Source organism: Elephantulus edwardii, unplaced genomic scaffold, assembly GCF_000299155.1.
Source record: "Elephantulus edwardii isolate Elephantulus edwardi_28Jun2011 unplaced genomic scaffold, EleEdw1.0 scaffold00196, whole genome shotgun sequence".
In the NCBI taxonomy this organism is placed as follows: domain Eukaryota; kingdom Metazoa; phylum Chordata; class Mammalia; order Macroscelidea; family Macroscelididae; genus Elephantulus; species Elephantulus edwardii.
In genome coordinates this window covers 640,165-662,847 of record NW_006399946.1, presented here as the reverse complement: position 1 = coordinate 662,847, position 22,683 = coordinate 640,165, and the positions used below count along the sequence as shown (strand labels likewise).

Genomic DNA, 22,683 nt, shown 5'->3' with positions numbered 1-22,683 from the left:
ATTTGAAGCACCCACGTTTGGGTTGGCAGCTCCCATCTACTGTGCCACCAGTTGTGTTTTAGGCACATTATTCACTTGCAGTAGTTGAAGCCAAATTTAGTTCTCATCTTAAATGAATTGAATGTTATGTGCCATCGAATCACTTGCGACTCATAGCGACCCTATGTACAAGAGCTCTAAATGCTGTTCTATCCTGTGCCAACCTGGCCATCTCAAACACTTATTCCCACCGCTCCAGTCACAGAATCGATCCATCTATCAAAGGTCTTCCTCTCCTTCGCCCACTCTCCACTCTGCCAAACATGATGTCCCTCTCCAAGGACCAGTCCCTACTTGCAACATGCCTAAAATATGTCAGACGAAGCTTCAAAATCCTTGACTCCAAGAAGCATGAATACCTAAATAAAAAAAAGGTATAAGTCAGGGATGCATCCTATCTCCATACCTTTTCAATCTATATGAGAGAGAGATCATCTGGAATGCTAGACATTATGTGGCATCAGGCTTGGCAGAAGCTGCCCTATTCAGATGACACAACCTTGCTTGCTGAAACTGAGAACCTAAAGCATTTGCTGCAGTAGGTCAAAGACTGCAGCCTTCAATATGAATTGAAGCTCAACATCAAGAAAACAAAGATTCTCACCACTGGGCCAATCGGCAACATCAGGATAGATGGTGAAGAGATTATTTCTTTTTTTATGGAAAAGTAAAAGAAAAGATTCTTTCATTGTTTTATAAACTCTCCCCCAGGTCCCCTCCACCGTGTAGCCCTCGCTCTAGACTCTTGTGATGACAGAAATACCTAGTCACATATCTCTTTTACACAGTTTTCTCCCTCCTCTGTTTCAGTGCAGTATACATTATTGAACCCATCTTACTCAGTCTCACCCCAACCCTGAGGTTAGTCCCATTCTACAACAGTGGCATCATGTAATATTTGTCCTTTTGGACTGGGATACTTCACTCAGCATAATGTTCTCCAGAGTCAACCATTGTGAATAATATTGCATGAGTTCCTTGTTTTTTAATGCAGCATAGTATTCCATTGTGCGAATATACCACAGCTTCTCTAGCCATTCGTTTGTTCATGGGCACTTAGGTTGTTTCCAACTCCTTGCTATTGTGAACAAAGCTGCAATAAACATGGGAGTGCATATATCTGCTTGGATGTTGGCTATGGTCTCTTCAGGCTATATTCCCAGTAGTGGAATTGCTGGGTCAAATGGTATCTCTATTTGCAACTTTTTGAGAAAGCGCCATACTGCTTTCCACAGGGGTTGCACCATTTTACACTCCCACCAACAGTGAATCAGGGTTCCAGTTTCTCCACAACCTCGCCAGCATTTGTTGCTTGCTGTTCTGTCAAATTTTGCTATTTTGACTGGGGTGAGATGATATCTCATAGTTGTTTTAATTTGCATCTCTCTTAGGGCTAGGGATTTTGAGCATTTCTTCATGTGCTTGTTAGCCATCTGAATGTCGTCTTCGGTGAAGTGCCTGTTCATATCCTGTGCCCATTTTTCTATTGGATTATTTACCTTGATCTTGTTGTGGTGCTCAAGTATTTCATAAATTCTGGATATAAGTCCCTTATCTGATATGGTATTACCGAATACTTTTTCCCAGTCAGTGGCTTCCCTTTTTACCCTATTGGAGAAGTTTTTGGATGTGCATAGGGATTTGAGTCTTAGAAGATCCCATTCATCTATGTTATCTTCTCCTGGTTGTAGGTTTTCCAGGATACTGGGAAGACTGTTTATGTTGTGGATTAAGACTTCTAGTGTTGTTCCTAGCTTTTCTGTAATGAAGTTTATAGTCCTTGGTTTTAGTCCTAGGTCCATGATCCACCTTGAGTTGGTTTTTGCATATGGAGTGAGGTGTGGGTCTTGCTTGAGTCTTTTGCAGATATTTTTCCAATTTTGCCAACACCATTTGTTAAAAAGGCTGTCGTTTCCCCACTTCACTGATTTCATCTCCTTGTCAAAAATCAGTTGACCATAGGAGATTGAGATTATTAACAGCTTCAGTTTACTTGGCTCCACAGTCAACAATCAGCAGGCAAGAAATCAAAAGCTGAAATTACACTGGAGAAATCTGCTGCCAGGGACCTAAGAGTACTAAACAGCAACTATGTCAGTTTAGAGACCAAGATGTGTACAATCCAACCCATGGTCTTTGCAATTTCTTGCTATGCAGAGAGCTAGACAATGACCAAGGATTGAAGAATTGATGCCTTTGAGTTGGGGTGCTAGGAAAGAGTGCTGAACATAAAATAAACTGCCAAGAGAAAAAACAGGTCAGATCTGTCTTGGAGAAGGTGAAAGCACACTGCTCTTTGCAGGCAAAGTTTTGAAGCTCCACCTCACACACTTTGGACATGTGGCCAAGAGGAACCAGTCCTTGGAGGACATCATGCTTTGTAAAGGAGTAGGGACAGCGCAGGAGAGGAAGGCCACAGATGAAATGGTTGACACAGTAACTGGAGTAATTGGGGTAGGTGTGTCAGTGAGACTGGGTCAAGATAGGATAGGGTTCAGAGCTGTTGTACATGTCACTATGACTCACAAGTAGATAACATAAAAACAAGTCCCGTTGTATGGGAAGCTCTGGTGGTGGTGGTTGAGTACCATCAAGTCAAAACTAGCTACCTCTGGGATTGCAGCTCAGTATGTTATGTGGTAAGGAATTACACTTCCAACACAAAGCTACACGGTTCAAACTCACCCATTATTCCGTGGAAGATGGGTTATCAACTCCCATGTGATTTCCTGCCTCTAAAAAGCCACCAGAGGGTCAGCTATGGGTCAGTTCCAGGTATACAACAGTCCATCTCAGTCTTATTCTTGCCTTTGAAGACATGGATATTGAAGCCTCAACTGTCAAGCAATACTTGTTCCTGACATGATAAACCTGAACATAATTTTTTAATAATTTTCATGAAAAAGCTTGAAAGGCTATTCCTATAAAGGTACTCCACATAAACCGCTTTTATTGCTTACACTTCATGCCTATGCTCCAATTTATCATGTTTGGGCAAGGATCTCCTTAGATCTCAGTATCTAATTTAGAACTAAGTTTATACCTGGTGAAAGAGCTCTGGTGGCAGTGTAACAAATTTGCCTCCTAATTAAAAGGTTGGCAGTTCAAATTCACCAGTGCACAGGAGACAGATGGGCAGCTGCCGGTTAAGATTTAACTGCCTCAGAAGCCCAATGATGTCTTTTAAGAAGAAACAGACTGTGTTTTTGAGTGTCTGAACATAATCTTAGCCTACTTTCCATTCCACTAGCCTCAACTGAGCTAATAGTACTATTCAATATTAACATATGTTGAGTTTCTAAACTAGGACCAGATTCAAATGAATACAAGCATTATATAGGTAAGAAATAAATGTGTCAAATATGAATAGAGAATTGTTGGTTCAACTGTTATTTCTAACAGTTGGTTGCCACGGGGTAATCAAAGTATTAATTTAAAAATCTTGAAATTTTTTTTAAAAATAGCAATTCTAAATATTGATCTCTCCATTTTGTAAAATGCAGCAAGACCACCACCCACATGAATAGCACAGTAACTTGTGAGAGCTCGTGTAAGCTTTTGTGCATCTTCCCAGTTTCACTTACTCCAAAATCTATGCATCACATATGAATGAATATATACACATTCATTCCCATAAAGCAGGTGGGGTTTAAAGCAACTTTCCTAAGACCAATTCTCTGGATAGCTTTCACAAAATGAAAAGGAATGTCATGCTGTCTCAAATACATCTGTGCCAGAACACTTAAGACTAGATTTCTGCAAGTAGCAGCACCTGTGGAAGATGCTAAGATCAGAAGTGTAGCAGCTGGAACATAATACATCGTTGCGAAGGGTCTAAGCTGAACAAGAGAAAACAATGTACATGATGTCTTGGGGTGGGGGGGAGATAAAAACAAGCTTTAGGTGAGGGTAAAAAGTTGCTGTGGAGTCACTCCCAACTGCCAGTGGCTGCTTTCCAGCATGATGATCAAGATGTCTCCCAGGCACATTTGGATGGACTCAAGCCTTCTCTGTGCCATTCAGCAGTCAAGTGCTTAATCATGTGCAAAACCTAGGGATGTCAACTGAGAATAAAAACATTCCGAGTGTCACATTAAAAAATGTTACACATACTATATACTAATTATGATACAAGTGCACTAACATGGATGAGAATGTGACATCTCAACTTCAGGTTGATAGACTGATGGGAAATTTGGTCAGGGTAGAGTGGGTATAATAAAAAGGCTTCAACTAGATTATGGTTTCTTAAAAGAAATAAAAATAAAAATCTAAAGCAAATGTGTTAAAGCTTGGGTAAATTCCAATAACAAAATTATAGAACCAAAGGAGGGGGAACCCCAAACACTGTGCTAATCTTAAATTGTGGTTCATTCACATAATGCAAAGTTGTGCAGCCACTAAGGAACAATTTCATCAGATAGTATGCAAGATGGGAAAGTCTAGAGAGTATTATGTTGAGTGAAATAACTCACATAAGGACAAAAGCTAAATAAGACCACTATTGTGAAAATATGGTAAGTAATCTATGCATAAATTTTCAAAAGAAGTCAACAAAAGGGGAAGAGATCTCTAGAAAAAAAGAGGTTATCTGGGGCGGGGGAGGAGTGAAGAAATAGGATTCAATGTGGACTGGAATAAAGTGATACATCAGTAATAACTATAATACATGTATATTATCATACATGAATGAAACACAATGTATATGAATGATTGTATGAAGAGTCATTTTTTAAAACCCATGCAAACATACAAAATTTTCTACTGGTTATCTACAATAGGGAGGAATTTTTGTTCAAAAATCAAAGCACTGGATAGAATTTATTTACATACTAGTTTGGACATTTATTGGAAAAATTTACCTTTCCTCAGCCAAATTCACAAGGTTTGTTAAATAGTAGTCGTAGAAGTATCACACAGTGATACAAAGAGCATGCTACAGCACTGCTGAGAACCTTATGTTCTAATAAATGCATCTCCTTAAATTGCCACTCTATACATCAACTTGTCAATTCTTAAAACTTTTAAGTTTGCTAAAACATTTGTTGCAAGTAAGCCACATTCTTATTTGGAAATAAAAGTTCTTAAAACAAGGAAGGAAATTTCTCAATTGATGACGTCTGTGGCCATGCCAAAGTGCAAAAGTATTTTCCTTTTAGAGAGATAGGATTAATTTTGTAAGACATTAAACAATATTAAATATCCAAAACTATAGAATTTTGCTTAATGGTGAATTATACAAAAACATCTAAAGAAATAGCATGCAATATTCCCCCAACTTGCAAGCTTATCTCTAGTTTTAAAAATCATTAGTGAACTACAGTGAATTTATTTCTTAAAAAAATAAAAAAGGGGGGGGACCTCTTCACGAATGTGTGTCATCCTTGTTCAAGAGTCACGTTACTCTAGTGTTAAGAGAAGATGTAAAGAGTGTTAAACTTAATTTTCCAAGTATTTCATTAGGTCTAGGGACGTCAAGCTGATGGGTGGAAGGACAGTACAGGAGATAAAGAATGCAGATGAGATTGATACAGTAACTAGGGCAACTGGGGTAGGCCTGTGAGTCAGTGAGACTGGGTCAGGATAGGGTACACAGGGTCGCTGGGCGGCAGCCAACTGGACAGCACTTAACAAATTAGCTAGCTTCACACTCTCACCACCTCTGTACTTATGTGTAACTTTGGATGAAAATGGGGACCAAAATAAATCAGCCTCATCCACAATGTATTAAAATGTTTTCCTTACACACACACACACACCTTGAAATTCCAATACTCTTTAAAAGAAATCTTGCAACTTAATCATCTCCAAGAAAGTCTCTTCCTCATGATTCTTTAGGTACACATATTAGTAACCTTTCTTTTAAACTATAAAAATTACCAAGAATTTTGGCAATTACCAAAAACACAAAGATACTTGGCTTAAATCATTAACTGCTAATGGACCATAATTCAAGAGTCTACCTTTGGTAAGACACAAACTGCTTAGTGCTAACACAAGAAAGTTGCTAAGAAATATTTATATTTGGTTTTGTTCACAAACTAACATTGCTAAGTAACAGCAGTTTCTCAATTTTGGGGGGGAAGAAAGTCTTTGAAAATATAAGGCCTAGAGTTTTCAAAAAAATCATTACAGCCTATAAATTGGTATCAAAGACAACATATATCTTCTGAGTGATGTGAGAAGACATTATTTCACTCTGTGTAACAGATCACAGGACTCAAGAGCCCCGGTTATGTGTATTAGATCCTTTTTGACAAGTGGCGTGAGTACATCTAGTTAAACCTGAAGAGTTCATGTTTTATGGGGTGTTAAATACATTAAGTGCTGGAACACAGTGCGTTTTGGGGCAGAATTATTTTAATACAAGTTCACAGATACCTAGAAAGTAAATTAACAAGGGGTCAATAAAGGTATGTACTCGTTAAAAAAAAAAAAAAAAAAGGTGCGTTACCTCAAAATAGCATTAACTTGACAGTAACAACTTATTTTCTAAATAATCTAAAATTCAATCAGAAACATGGAAGGGGGAAGACAATAATTTCCTTTTCCTAACGTGTTCAGCACGTTCAAACTTACTTGTACCAAGTCCAAGGCAGCTTCAGTTTCTTCCTCTTTTAAGATGTCCCAACTTCTGTCAAACTCAAAACTCTGAGTGTTATTAAATGTGGAAATGGAAAATCAGTTGTCCCCATTACCACTAACCTCAAGGTCCCTATGCAGGTGATAATGCCATCCAACAGAGATCTCTCAATGGCTTAGTATTAATGCTTGTCAGAACAAACATATAAGCCATCAGTCTGAAGACAAAATTATGTTTTAAAGGAAAATGACACTTCACCATAATTTTACTCATTCACGTGATACTTTTAACTTCCTTTGAAAGCTATAAAATAGTATTTTTAAAAAGACCATTTATGTTACTTTACTGTTTTTCCTGATGTAAGCAATAGGCTTTCTCGAACTTGTAGAAATGTCATTTCTGGTCAGTAGTGCAGCACTATATGGACTATGGCCTCTCACAAAGGCCATTTTTAAAAATGCACAATACAAAACCACTGTGCCAAGCTCTAGGAAAATCATCACTTACAAGTATTTAAGAATGGGTTTCGGTTTCTGTAACCTAATTAATAAATCTTGTTTTCAAAATGGTGTACTTTTAAAGATTACAATTCAAAAGTAATTTCCATACCAGTTAATAGTAACTTGAGAAGAACTCCTAAGGTAATATTCTTAAAGGAGAAACGGAAAATAATTTTTTACTAGAAATTTAAGTTGATATCCATTTTTCCTGTAATTTAATGACAAAGCTAACATCATAATTTTTAAAATTGGACAAACTTAAATGTACATTATAGAAAGAATTAAAGTAGTGCATTTAGCATCACATGCGCTTAAGGCCTTAGCTGAGTGTAACTTAAGTAACAGTAACATTATTTCCCTCACGCTTACAGGAATTCAGGCAAAGTAAAACTTACTAAGTATGTATGGAATGAAGACAAACATTTTAATCTATGTATGATTAAGCTGTACTCTTTTGGATGTTAACTGCTGATGTTGGTATGTGCCGTCGGTTCATTTGCGACTCATAGCGACCCTATGTACAACAGCCCTAAACCGTGCTCTACCCTATGCCAATCTCATTGCCTGACACACCCAACCCAATTACCCTAGTCACTGAATCAATCCACCTCATAGAAGGTCTTCCCCTCCTGAGCTGTCCCTCTACTCTACCCAGCATGATGTCCCTCTCCAAAGACCTGTCTCTCCTTACATGTCCAAAGTATGTCAGACAAAGCCCCAGAATCCTTGTCTCCAAGGAGCAGCCTGGTTTAATCCTCTCTACGATGAATCTGTTTGTTTTCTTGGCAGTCCATGGTACATTCAATACTTTTCTCCAGCACCGCTGCTCGGCGTCGTTTCTTCTTCTATCCTCCCTAGTCATTGTCCAACTCTCTGATGTATAACAAGTGATTGCAAAAACCATGGCCCGTATCAAGCGGACCTTAGTCTCCAGAGAGACACCGTTGCTCTTGAGTACTTTAGAGAGGTCCTTAACAGCAGACTTTCCCATCGCAATACGTTTTTTGATTTCCTGGCTATGGGTGCCAAGAGTGTTGACCGTGGAGCCGAGCAAACTGAAGCTGTGAACAATCTCAATCTCTTTGCCATCCATCCTGATGCTACCGATTGGTCCAGTGGTGAGAATTTTTGTCTTCTTGACATTGAGCCTCAGTCCATATTGAAGGCTGCAGTCCTTGACCCTCTGCAGTTAAGTGCATGAGGTCCTCCTCAGTTTCAGGGAGCAAGGTTGTGTCATCTGCACAAAGCAGATTGTTGATAGATCGTCCACCAATCCTAATGCCACGCTTCTCCTCATAGAGCCCAGCCTCTCGGATAATCTGCTCTGCATACATGTTGAAAAGGTATGGAGATAGGACACATTCCTGGCATACACCCTTCCCAATTTTGAACCATGCAGTGTTGCCCTGCTCTGTTCTGACGACTGCCTCTTGGTCCAAGTATAGGTTTCGCATTAGCACGATTAAATGTTCTGGGATTCCCATTCTTCTCAGAGTCAGCCACAGTTTGTTATGCTGCTTTGAAGGAAATAGCAAAAAATAAGGCCCCAGGAATAGATGCTATACTAATTGACATATTTCAGCTAACCGATGCTGCCATGGATGTGCTCACCAAGTTGTGCCAAGAAATCTGGAGAACAACCACTTGGCCAGCTGACTGGAAGAGGTCTATATTTGTTCCCATCACAAAGAAGGGCGACCCAACTGAGTGTGGAAACTACAGAACAATATCATTGATTTCATATGCAAGCAAGATTCTACTGAAGATTATCCAAAAATGACTGGAACGTACATCAGCAGAGAACTGCCAGAAGTCCAGGCTGGGTTTAGAAGCGGTTGTGGTACTAGGGATATTGTAGCTGATGTTAGATGGATCTTAGCTGAAAGGAGAGAATACCAGAAGAACTGCTGATAGTAAAGTTTTATCACATTTCACACAATAATTAAAAATTAAGAGTCTGTACAATCAAAACATTGCCTGGTGTGAAAGTTTAAGAAGTCCATATTATGTACTCCTGTTTTGCAGATGTTATCTCAAAGCTAACCATTTCGTAACACGTTGTATAAGACACCTATCTAAAAATTCACTGGGTGGGCAGCATTGCTAGTCTAAACACTAAAAACCAAACCTACCTGTGACACTATTACACAGTTGTCTTATGAAAATTTCTTGATAGGAAAGTTCATATATATTTATTTATATAGTCTTTTCTATCCATTATGTCCCATCATGTGTCAAAGCCGTTTTTTCCCTACAAAGTTACCAGGAAATCCACTAAAGTGGAATGAAGAGAGTTATCTTCTAGTTCCAGCTCTACTCCTACCTACCTGTGAGATACAGGAAAGGTTTCACAACCCTCCTTTAGGCCTCAGAATCCTCAAAAGGGTGGAAACAAAAAGAATTCCAAGGGATCATTCCCATAAAACGGGATTTCAAAAAATTCTTCAGAATTTAAAAAATAATTATGAAGAAACAAATCTGATACACAGTAATACTGGTTACAGAGAAAGCTTTAAGAATTACTAACTTTGCATTTATGGGATGAAAAGGTGAGGCTAATTTTTTAGCATGTGTTTCCAGTTATCAGAGTTATTCTTCTACAATGATAGTCCAGCACAACACAATGGAAACATTAGCTGCAGTAGTAAAAACAGGTAGGCAACACCTGTGTTTGTCTTTAGAAACTTCTGTGTACAAGCAAGAGATTTTATAAAATATACGGCAGAGCACAATGTCACAATACATGTGACCTGATAAATTTGAAACACATGAAATGAAAAAGTAAATAAAATCAGATCATTTAAGTTGCTTTTTATGCAATGTGCTAGGTCTACTTCATTGCACTACATCAAGTCCAATGTTCAACTTAATTTTCAAGTATTACTACCCTATTATGAAAAGCTATACTTACTCTTAGGAATCAAAATCCACTTTTATTTGATTGCACTCAGTTTTTTAAAAAAACAGTATTTTCTTGGCTTCCAAAATTTCTTCTAGCACAAAAAGAATAAATGAAGACAAAAGACCAAGTGCAGCGAAGTACCAGACCCTACAGTGCATATTTATTCCAAATGTGTTCCACAAGGTCAACAGATTTTCTAAGGATAGTCATTATTTGCAGAAAAAACCCCTAAAGTTTTACTATACAACAACAAATTTTCACTGAGTGTCAAACTGAGAGAAAAAACTTCTACCTCCAACTGTCATTATGAATTATTTTCATTATCATGTAAATATTTAATTAAAAAGGTTGAAAATTATTTGACTCGTTAAAAAGTACTTGACTAGAACAAAGTACACTTACTTTTTCCTTAATAAGATACTACAATAACCTGGTGGTTGTTATTAGGTGAAAATGTAGTAAATTAAATGCAATATAGCCAAATGGCATACATAATGAACAGACTAAATTTATATTACTTTTATTCTGATAGCACTTATTTCACATTATCTTGAAGACAAACTGATTATGAGCTTCTAAATATCAAAATAAAGTTGAAAATTTATCCATTTCTTTGCATAATACAATGAAGATTTTAATTACAAATACTGGAATAAGAAGGGTTTCAATGAGAAAGAATATGCCTGATAAATTTCAATCTGTAATACAGCAGACTCCCTGACATCCCAACTAATGACACACCAGACACAAACAATCTATCGAGCAAGAATCTGTTAACAGTTTTATTATTATTCTTTTAAATGTTAAATACCATGGGACAGGATTATTAGAATGAAAAACAACTTCCTCACAAGGGATAAGAAAAATTCTGCCATGATATTAGCAAAGGTAAAGGAGAAAATTTACACTGTAAGAGGCACCATTTACCCACAGAATACCTCTTGGCATTTCCTGAATGAGTGGATTAGCAATCTAAATAAATCATGTTTCAAGAGGTAACAGCAACAGATAAAATTTGAAGGATTATTAAAATAACATTTACAAGACTCTGAACAATTTTTGAACTCTTATTAAAACCACAAAGAAAGAACAATTCTTTATTTATGAATTTCATAAAGGACTTGAATGTGCAATTGACATCTGCTAGTGATGATTTTGTAATATACAATTTGTCCAGTAGCCAAACAGTTTTTATTGTGTTTCCTAACCGTAAGAGATCATTAGAGCCAAAGCCTATACGACGCTGTACACACACACAAAAAAATGGTCACTGTGGGCCATACTACCAATGAAATGGTAGGTAAACAAATCTTTTTCTGGTCAAGGAAAAAAAAATAGCACTCTGCATGCTTCACTCTACAAGATGAATTTTCCTAGAAAGAATCCAATGAAAATGGCTGCAATTACAACAAGAAGCGAAGGAAGAGGACTGGTGACATTATCTCTGAAGGATGCAACTGAAGCTGATCCAGGTTTATCCGAATGTGCTACCTTTCTGAGCCTTACACCTTCATCCTATGAACACACACACAAAAAAAAAAAAGAGGTTGAAAATCTTCAGACAGTTCAAGTATGTTATCTTTTGAGTAACAGATTATTGTTAAGGTATTGTTTTTTCCTTTTAGTGTAAAGGATTTGGGTTGGTTTTTATATGCTGATTTTGTATGCTGATCTTGTACCCTGGCACTTAGAAATTTAAGAACTATCTGTATAAAATCAACTAACATCTCAAAAAAGTTACCTTATAACCTTAAAACTGGTTAAGATTTTACTATCTTTTCATTAAGCTCACTACAGCCAGAAAATGATTTTTAAAAAAATATCCTTTATTTTCTTTTTCTCATATTAGTTTTCACTGTCAGTAAGCATTTACATTCACAGTATATATCAACTGAGACCAACCCACATTTCAAGTGTTCAACAGTCACATATGGTCTATCATATGATATAGTCATCATATGATATGGTTGTTGTTGTTATGTGCCATAGGGTAGGAAACGACCCATAGCTGACTCTCCCGCAGGTTTTTAGAGGCAGTTAATTGCACAGGAGAAGATTGCCCATCTTTTTTCCATGTGGCAACCGGTGGGTCTGAACTGTGTGCCTTTGGGATTGCAGCACAGCCTCTCACCCCTAGGCCACAAAAGCTCCCATATGATACGGTTTTCATATAGACCATTACACAGTCCCAGTTTCAGATAATTCAGTATGATTAGGACATAGAGTATGGAATACAAGCAATAGAGGAAGTGGCAATATTAAAGGCCAGATTACAACCAACTAGTATGTCTACCAAGAAAACAAGTTACAACGCAAAAAATAAAATTTTAAGGATAAAAAATATAGAAATCTGTCATAGTAAGGATTTTACGGTATGTTGTTGTTGTTAAGTGTCATCAAGTCACAGAAGACTCTTAGCAACCCTACGAACGAAAGATCTGAACACTTGTATAACTTTGGTCGTTTCTCCATGTTTACAGAGTCCCTGGAGGCAAGCCATTTCGGAAGTGGATGTCACTCCGCTTCCAAGCTTGCTTTAATCGGGAAGCTCCACCAAACACTGTCCACCATGAGTAACCATTATCGCATTTGGAACATCAGTGTCACAGTGTTTAGCATCACAGGAACCACAAGTTACCTCTGTACAGCAATGCAGAGACCAGTGCTATACCACCACTTATAAGAATGTTTGACAAAAAAAAACAATTTAAACCAGACCTGAAGGTCTCACTTCCCTTATTTAATCAACATTTCACCCTAATGCTCACCAATCCCAGCTAACAAGCTTCTGTAGAACCCTGCTCCTGGAGAGGACTTTCAAACTGTATACAGTATCGTGTATAGTACAGTGAACATTATATACATTATACATCATAGTGAACATTATATTCTATACATTACAGTATAGTGAACATTAATGCAAGTGAACTATGCATATTTAAAAGGTTGGAAAGCTTTGTTATTACATCTATTTCATCAAAACCATTTTTTTAAAAAAGAATAATTATTTGCAGGCAATGAGAATCCATGTTAAGTTTTTGTTTTGTTTGGTTTTGGGTTTTTGGTTGCTGTTTTTAGTAAGGTAGGGAAGACAAGCTAGGGCATAATCAGATTAGGGTAAAGGAAAGAAAACAGATCAAGGATAAATTTGTAAATGACTGATTAGAAGTTCAATAGTCAAATATTCTATACCTTCCTCTCAGTTAAGTTCCTTCCCCAAAAAACAGAACTTACTCTCAGGTGTCGATTTTCTTCTGACAGTTTCATCATTTCTCCCTGAAGTCTTTTACACTCTTCCATTAGTTTTCTTGTTTCAGTATCACTGAGTGAAACACTGTGTGGTTTTGGCAGGGGTCCATCTTGTTTAGATGCATTCAGTGGAGCAGCTTTGCCAGGTTCCATATCATTCTGTATTATAAAAACAATGGAATGTTTACCCACAAACAAAAATAATATGCAACTCCAAGAGCATTAAGAAATTCTTTAAATGAATCGCTTCAATAATTTTCCATTTAAAATTCTTTTAAATACTAAAAACCATGATCATCTATAATTTTAAAAGATAAGCAACCCACTTGCTCTGCTTCAACAACTTTTTAAACTTACCTCTTCCATAGCACTTAAATATTTTTATATTTTTTATGTTCTCTCCTACAATACTTCAAAGACTGAAAGAGCAAGTAACAATCCTTGTAATTCTGTTATTTACCCCTAAAGTTCAGTACGTAGGTCAACTGCAATTATTTAATGAAAGTACAGTGAACGATGCTAATCAAAAGAAAATATTAACTTCACTTGCAGTGTTGATTCTCCAATTATAATGAAATTCTGAGGATAGGGGTAGTATCAGAATCATTCCATTGAAATTAAAATACTAAATAGGATAAATATTCAAAATAAAACATAAAATATCCAATGTTCATAAGAAAATTTAATTTCTACTAATAAGGAAAAAATTCCACAAAAATAGAAAGAAAAAAATATTGAAGGGGAGATAATAAACATAAACATATAACAATAAAAAAGAGGGGGAAAGGAGTTATTGTCTCTCATTTGGAATAGCTGAATCAAAGAATTAATATTGTTTTAGCTCAAGAAAGTCAATACAAATCCAGAGGTGCCAGATTTTAAGCCTATGAACCACAAATGCTTAATCTTACTAACACTTACCTATTTGAAGTTAGCAGCAAAGACCCAGGCATAAATACCTAGAGCAATTCTTAAGTATTCTGAACCTGTCCTATAAGTGTCTCAATATTCTTCATCCTGATATCATTTATCCCACTATGCACTGAAACAGTATTAGTGGTTTTTTAAATGTGATTTAAAATTCATTCTTGTTGAAAAATTTCTTAAGGAAAAATAAAATGCTACACCATATTTTTATGCAAATAATGCATGCTACTGAATGCCTTTCCTTTGCATAAATTCCTATGTGTATTTAGGCATATGTAGCTTATTTACATGGAGCTCTGTGACCTAATGACAAGAAGCGGTGCTGCAAACCCAAAGGCACATGCAGTTCAAGGCCACCAGCTGCTCTGTGGGAGGAGGATGGGCAATCTCCTCTTGTGTGATCCACTATCTCTGAAAAACCATTGGAGGGTCAGCTATGGGTCGGTTCCAATACCATGTTACTCAACAAAAACATGTGAAAAATAAGGTATACCAATATAACAGAGTATCGGGATAAATATTAAAGAGACAATTATAAAAATCAACATTATGCATTTCATAGTAATTAATAAGATTATATAATAAAGTGTATAACTATCACATTACACCAGTTGTCAAATTTATAATAAATGTACAAGGAACATAATTAATATTATTAAGATTTTATTAAATTACTCAAACACATTGCCTTTGAGTTAAATCCATTCATAGCTGCCAAAGTTTTAAATCACACAAGAGTAATTCCTCCCATCAACAAACGAATGGATAGAGAAGCTCTGGTATATTCACACAATGGAATACTACGCTGCATTGAAAAACAAGGAACTCATGCAATATTATTCAAAATGGGTGACCCTGGAGGACATTATGCTGAGTGAAGTATCTCAGTCACAAAAGGACAAATACTGCATGGTGCCACTGTTGTAAAACAGGACTGACACTGGGGTTGGGGAAGAGACTGAGAAAGATGGGTTCAATAATGTATAATGCATTGAAACAGATGAGGGAGAAAACTATTTAAGAGGGATATGTGATTAGGTATTTTTGTCATGACAGGAGTCTAGAGTAAAGGCTACATGGTGGAGTAGACCTGGGGAGGGTTTATAAAACAATGAAAAAAATTTTCTTTACTTTTCCAAGAGGGTGGTATACTAGAGGGGAGGGTTGGGAGGGGAGAAACGTGCAACAATGAATGTATGAATGAATAGAAATCCAAAGTCTCTATATATTTTTACTGAAATTAATAATAATTTTTTTTTTTTAAAAAAAGGGTAATTCCTATCTTTTTCCTGAGAACCTAAATGCTGGTGGATTCACTGGTGGGTGAATAGCACAGCTCCTTACAGAGTACCAGATTCTGATTACATTACTATATGTGAATCCACATAAAAGCAAATCATATATTAAGGCATAAATATACAAAACTGAGCACACATATGACCTGTCAATATTAGAATTTTTCCATTTTTCTTCAGAAACTTCACAGCTGTGAAATTTTTCTCCATTTCTCTCTTGGCTTGCTGTCATTTACCTTAAACTCCTCCACTCAATCCACATCTACTTATTATTAAAAAACTGGTTTCACATACATTTTGCTTTCCTATTCATTTCCTTAGCAGATGCAAGTCCAAATTCTAAAACTGACAGTGGCACATTGCCTTCCTTTATAAAGAACACAATGGTGGTCAATATAGCAATTCAGGAAGTTTTTTAGGTGTTATAAAAAGAGTTAGTGGATCACGTCAGAAGGTTGGCTAAGAAATTTAGATATACATGACTTCTAGAGTGAAAATTTTAAATAAGACATTATCAAATTCTTCACAAATGGCTTTTTATTTTTAAAAAGACTGAAATTCCAGAAAATTTAGAATGACAACAAAGTCTCCAATGTTCTATTTGTTCATGTTAGCATCCAGTATTTTTATATGCATTTTATATAGCTAACATCAGCAGACATATTACATCTTAATCTCTCTTTATTCCTTGTATGTACTTCTTTTAATTATCACTTAAATGACAAAAATATTCTCTTTTATGCCTTAGCAAAATGAAATAAACATTTCACTTGTTAACACACTTGTAGCTTTCAACTCTGGAATTAATCTTGGGATTTTTCTTTTAAATTAAAATGTTTCTTAATGCTGTTGCACTGCTTGAAACAATATAGGGTGGGAGAAATAATATAACCAATTTGTTTGAGCACCAAGTAAGACTAGAATGTACAGGAAATTACTAACCTTAAAGACATTCTGAAAGTAAGCCCATCAAGTTGTGAAACAAGTATCTGGTCTAGATTCTCTAAAAACCAGTCAGCACACAAAGGAGATGAAAAAATGCAATTCATTTAGGTAGATTTATAAGTATAAACATGTATGGCTGACTGGATACAACAGCAATGCCTAACTTAGCTGTGATTTTAAAAAGCTGAATAACAATGCAGTAAGCACGGAAGCACCTGATGAGAAGCACTAAGGTAGGTGGGGCTGTAATATAAGGATGCATTTCCAAGCAAGGACTCCCTTAGTGAGGTCTAACACCAAGAAAACGGCTTGTTCCTTGAAAGTTGCTTCAGATTGGGCTGAAGGGGAGTGGTTGCTCTAAAATCAAGAAACAAGTAAACTAAAGATTCAACATGCTGTGACCTCTGATAAAATGATAAAAAGCAACATCATAATGCTATATTTAATACTGCAACTTAAAATAAGCTCAAAGATCAAGACAGTGATAAGGATGAACTAGTACAGTTTATCTTATACATTTTCCACTATATTATTTAGGCTTCTGTAATCTCTCTCTATAAACTAAATTTACTTCTGTATTTTTAACAACCAACAAAAATTCAGTTCCAATATTCCTACTGGAAAGAATAAAGAGCTAGTGATGCCAAATAGAAGAGAAAGGAGGCAGTCTTTGAGGCCAACTTGCTGTCCTCCCAGATCTGTAATAAAGTGCGTATGGATATTGCAAAAAACAAAACAAAAAAAAAACCCCACAAAAACAAATAGAAGGGAAAGGTAAACTTTAAGGAAGAGTAGGTCTTTTTCAGTGAAGCCCTGAAAAGGACAACGAAAAGCTACTCGCGGCTTAGAGGTAACTGTGAAAGACAGCATCAACCTGTGAATGAAGAGACAGTACCTGATGTAAAAAGTTAGCCAAAGCTTCATCTATACAAAACCACCGATGTACTGTTTCTCTAGGACCATGATTCCAGAAGTAATTCCAAATTTTAAAATAGCACTGAAAATGTGGAAAAGGTTCAGATCTTTTAAAAAAATCTCAGTATACCAAATCTAAGTACAAGAAACCTATTGTCAATTGTGGGATATGTTTCTAGTTGAGTGTTAAAGTGAGAACCGACCCACTGCTGACCGCCCAGTGGATTTTCAGAAGCAGTAAATCCCACTGGAGGAGATGGAAGCTGGTGGATTTGAACCACATGCCTTTGGGTTGGCAGTGCATATCCTTATCACTTGGCCACCAGAGCCCCTTTATGTTTCTAGTTAAAAAATTATAATGTAAACCATACGGCACCCTTTATACCGTTCCAAAGTCAACTATGCCTTTACAATGTGCTGCCATTTTGCTGGATACCATTAACACATGCACAAACACCCAGCCACATAAAAAACTAGAAAGCTCAAATATAACTTAAAAGTCTTAAATTCTCCTAACCTTGATCACTGTAAAAACCATACAATTACAATTAAGGAAAAGAACCAAACAGTTGTGTATAATAATGTGAATAAGTGATTTATTTTCTTTTTTTTCCAAATAAACAAGAGCACTTCCTAAAGAGCAGCATTTGCTAGTTCATACTTTCCATACAGGCTAATTTGTTCAAATAAAGTGCAAAACTTTCTCACAGTTCATTAAAAGATATAAATTATTTTATATATGCTCCCAAAATTTCAGGGACAGGAGAAATATTAATAATGTTCACACTCATATTTGTCTAGTGACAAATTAAGCATTAAATTGTTTTTCTGGTTAAGGACAGAGTTTGCTGACTTAATTCTTAAGTGCTTTGTAGTTAGTTCTTCTGCAATTAGAAACATAATTGAAAATTCCAAATCTACTTCATACAATATATAAAATCACTTAGCTTTGAGGTAACTCTCTTAACTTTTGTTTTAATCCTTAATACTGATTAAACAGAATCCTAAATCTATTAGCTCCCTATGACAAACCTTCTGCTTCTCCTGTTTCAATACATTGAGTCCCTTGGGGTCATTCTTCAAGTTATAACTGGCAGGTGCTGAAACTGTGTTGTTGATGGTGCTCACTGAAGTGATAGTCGTAGCAGTCCCTGGTGGAGTTATACCCTGAGATGGCATGGGAAACATATCCTGAGGTTCACACCAAATTCGGATTTCTCCTGCATGATATTGAGAATATCTAACACAAAAAGCATTAGGCTCTAAAACATTTACATTTACCCTATAAAACCGTGTGATGCATAAATCAGTAATACTAATATATAATAGCTTTAATAAGAAAAATATACAAGCTTCTGACTTTTTAATTAGGTCTCAGCAAAATTAGCTATGATCACCTTGTATCAGATTTACTTATTAAAATTACTTTGTTAAACTATTGAGTATCTCATAGTTCTAAAATTAGTATCTTTTATTTCTGTTTTCACAATTTTTTTAATCTTAATTAAAAATTAATACTTAATCTGCACATAAATTTTAGGTTACGTACACGCTTCTCTTACAGCCTGCTTAGTACTCAACATCCCCTTCAATATATACACACAAAATACAAAGACATCTCACAAGGTCAATAAACAAATATAAGGATTTATAAAAACATCATGATGTTATTAGCTCTCAAAAGTTAATCTTTAATAGATTAAAATATCATTAAAAATAAATAGGAACACTATGAAATACTATACTATATAATACTGTATAACTAAGAGTCCCATTTTATTTTATAATGTACTCTTCTCCCAATGTGTTCTCTCCAAAAAAAAGTATGCTTAAGCATGTTTTTATATGTAAGATTCCTGAAATTCTTTGTTCAGCCTTCAAAACAAGTTAGTACACCTTTTCTCTAGAAAACCTATCATGAATACAGAGATTACATATTTGAAATACCTAGTTGGAAGGCTCAAAATAAACCAAATCTTTTTATAAAACTGAGGATAAAGAACTGAACATGTAATTTAACAAATAATTCAAATACAGTGAATCTTGACAATTATTACTATCACTGATTCAATTTTATAGTTTATATAACTGAACAGAGGTAATTATCCAGGCTAACCCCATTTTGTAAAAAGTTAAGCCAATGTTTTAGTTATCATCTATGTCCAGCTTTCAATCATGAAGCGTGAATGACTGTCAGTATCACAATGAAAACTGAAGACATTATCAGTCACTAATTAAACTTAATCAAAGACCTGCTGTACCCTTTAACTAGGCTGAATGTGTATATTAATATTTGAAGTGCAGTATAAATTCATGCTTACTTAACAGTAATTTTACTGTAAAATTAAGAGGGTTTTGAACTTCCTGTGTTACTCTAATCCAAATCAGAGTATACTATTTGCCAAAATGAACCCACATTACAATAATGATTTGAATAGTTTAGAAACCAAACAACAAACTTCTTTAAGCTATAAAAATAAAACAGACTCAAGCACTGTATTACTATAGCATATTTCTTTCCTATCCAATTACTACAAAGGTTCAAGTATAAAGAAAGCAACAAAATACTAGCATAACCTTTTATTATAATTGTGCAGATGTCCAAGAACTAGTAATAGCATACCTAAAAAAGATGAAGATCCTCAAACAAGTGTGACATACTGTGTATGTAAATGTCTAGTTCCTTTTCAGGGGGAAGGGCAGGAGGTGTGGAGAGACAAGGGTAAAAGAGGGGGTGGGTCAGTTAAGAACACATAAGGCTTCAGCCTTACTATCTATATAATTTTTAAGAAAGCAACAACTGTGAATAGATACCACCCGGAGTATATGTATTAAATCTTAAAATGTCAAAGGAAACTCAACAGCTAAAACTGAACTGTGTGCTGCTTAGTCAACATACTTTCCAATATACTGATAAACTCTAAGAAGAGTAACAGGTCAAAAATTTCAAGGAATCTAATCACAATCAAAATTATAAACTAGAAAATCTACACTACCAACATAATTTCCATTTTGGGTTAATCTTACATATTAATTAATGTATTAAGTTATAGATGAATGAATAAACATGTTTCTTGCAAGTCCAGCTTGCTTACAGCAATGCTATGACTAACAAAGTAAAACACATCAAAATCCTGACCTACCATGCCTTCGGGCTCAGGAGCCAATTTGTCTTTAAATTGACATTATATAATCTAACATTAAGAAATGCATTTAAGTAAGGAGATCATGTTTACTAAATTTGTATGTGTCATGATCCTGTTATTTACATAGCACCTTGTCAATTTAACTTACGTGACAAACTACAAACTCCAAATCATACTATCCAATAATCCAAAGACACTTCTTATTAAATCCAAGATTTAATAAGATGATGCTAAATAATTTTACCTATGAATAGTAAGACAAAATCACTGTCAAAACACAATTTAGATTCATTTTCTTGGTTCAAAGATTTAGAGTCATAATGTAAGAGACTAGAAGGACAAAGTTTACTGTTATTTTTAAAGTTTCTGTTCAGTCTCCTAATTCAGTGTACAAATGACAGTGGGAACGTAGCTCTCTTAAGGTTACTTCTTTTGATTGCACCTCAAACTCTGTAGGTCTCCATTCTGAAACAGTAAGAGCTAGCCACATGAATCAGAGTCCATTTGACTCCAGGCTTAATTGTCTCCATGATAATCTCTGCCAGGAGATCACAAGGTTCAGGTACATACAATTACTAAATATTTTGATTGTTGATGTACAGATGGATCCTGAACAAAAGGAAAACCTGGAACTTTCTTTAAAAAGGAAACAGGAACTTCAAATTCATATGGAAATCAGACTCACTGAGAGTAGCAGGACTCTTGAATCTGACTGTAACAAAACCCATGGCTACTGAGATGTTTCTGAGGGAGTGATCCTCCAACTGAGTTTTGAAGCTCTCAATCTTAGTTAGGAGACCACCTCCTATCTTTCTCTCATGGAGCAGCTGATAGAGTTAAACTGGCAAACCTTCAGTTAGCAGCCCTCATTGACTCACTATTACTACTAGGGCTCTTATACAAGAAAAACCTAACTAGTAACAGAAAAAATTAAAAAGCTTTACCAAAAAAGAGAAAAGATAAAGACTAAGAGAGTTGTCTTCTGAAACTAAAACATTTGACAAGAAAAAATATGCAAATACGTAGAAACTTCAACAACAAAAACAAACAACTACAAAATAAACCGTAACAGGAACAAAAGACTTCAACGGATAATTCATCAAAGAAGAAATTTAAATGGCCATCACACATCATTAGCCAGCCACCAAGGAAATGTGTATCTAAACCATCATGAAGTATCCTTTCACTCCTACAAGAATGTCTAAGATTAGTGAACATTAGCAAGGACACACAAAAATAAACTCTTACCTCTGCTGATTGTTGTTACTGTTGTTAGTACAGTACTGTCTATTTGACTATAACTCAGTGACCTGATAAACAAGATTTCAACCTTGTCCTATCATCCTCCTGATCTGATACACTTAAGGCCATTTTGACATTGACTATGTGAATGCAAAATGGTATGGTAACTGTGGAAAAGTATGGTGATTCTTCAAAATACCAAAAACAGAACTACCACATAACCAAGCAATTCTACTCCAAGATAACATAATACTTGAAAGCAGCCATTCAAAAGATAAGTATATCTATGTTCACCGCAATACTATTCACAATAGCTGAAAGGTGACGTATATAAACTCAAAACTCGATGCCATAAAAATTTCTGAATCACAATTACCAGTCATCAGTTTCTGAGAATGTAAATCCCTCCTATCTGGAGGAGATCATCAATCTTTCTCCTGTGAGTCGCTGGTGGATTTGAACTAGTGAACTGTAAATACTGCCTTTTGGTTAGCATCACAACACATCTTTGGACCAGGGGCTAAATCAACAGAAGTGAGTAGATGAATTCATGAATAAACAAAATGGGCTTCTTGTTCCTAAGTGTAGTCAAGTTGACTTAAAGCAACCCTACCAACAATAAAGCACAACAGATCAAAGCCTTTTCCTACCATGCCTTGGCTCAGAAGCCAGTTTACCTTCAAATGGAAATTACTGCACATCAGCACTTTAAAGAAATCCTTGGCAGTTGCTTCAAGTCAAGAAATGAGTGCTTGCACACCCATGTTTATTGCAGCTTTGTTCACAATAGCAAGGAGTTGGAAACAACCTAAGTGCCCATCAACAAACGAATGGATAGAGAAACTGTGGTATATTCGCACAATGGAATACTATGCTGCATTGAAAAATAAGGAACTCATGCAATATTATTCAAATGGTTGACTCTAGAGAACATTATGCT

General features: G+C 35.7%; 1 protein-coding gene across 2 annotated transcripts in view; it reads right to left on the bottom strand.

The window, feature by feature from the left end:
- Nucleotides 1-10,780: 10,780 nt before the first annotated feature.
- The window catches only part of LOC102848746 (vesicle-associated membrane protein-associated protein A-like), a 77,233-nt gene continuing 65,330 nt past the window's right edge, over nt 10,781-22,683 (bottom strand). Inside the window, exons 5-7 of one of the 2 annotated variants that reach the window (XM_006897009.1) lie at nt 18,388-18,522; nt 13,259-13,432; nt 11,381-11,539 (exon numbers count right to left, since the gene is read on the bottom strand). In XM_006897009.1, coding sequence (XP_006897071.1) covers nt 11,381-11,539; nt 13,259-13,432; nt 18,388-18,522 — 468 coding nt within the window. Of the gene's footprint in view, nt 11,540-13,258; nt 13,433-18,387; nt 18,523-22,683 lie in introns of both variants that reach the window. The other variant, XM_006897010.1, reaches the window with a different exon arrangement.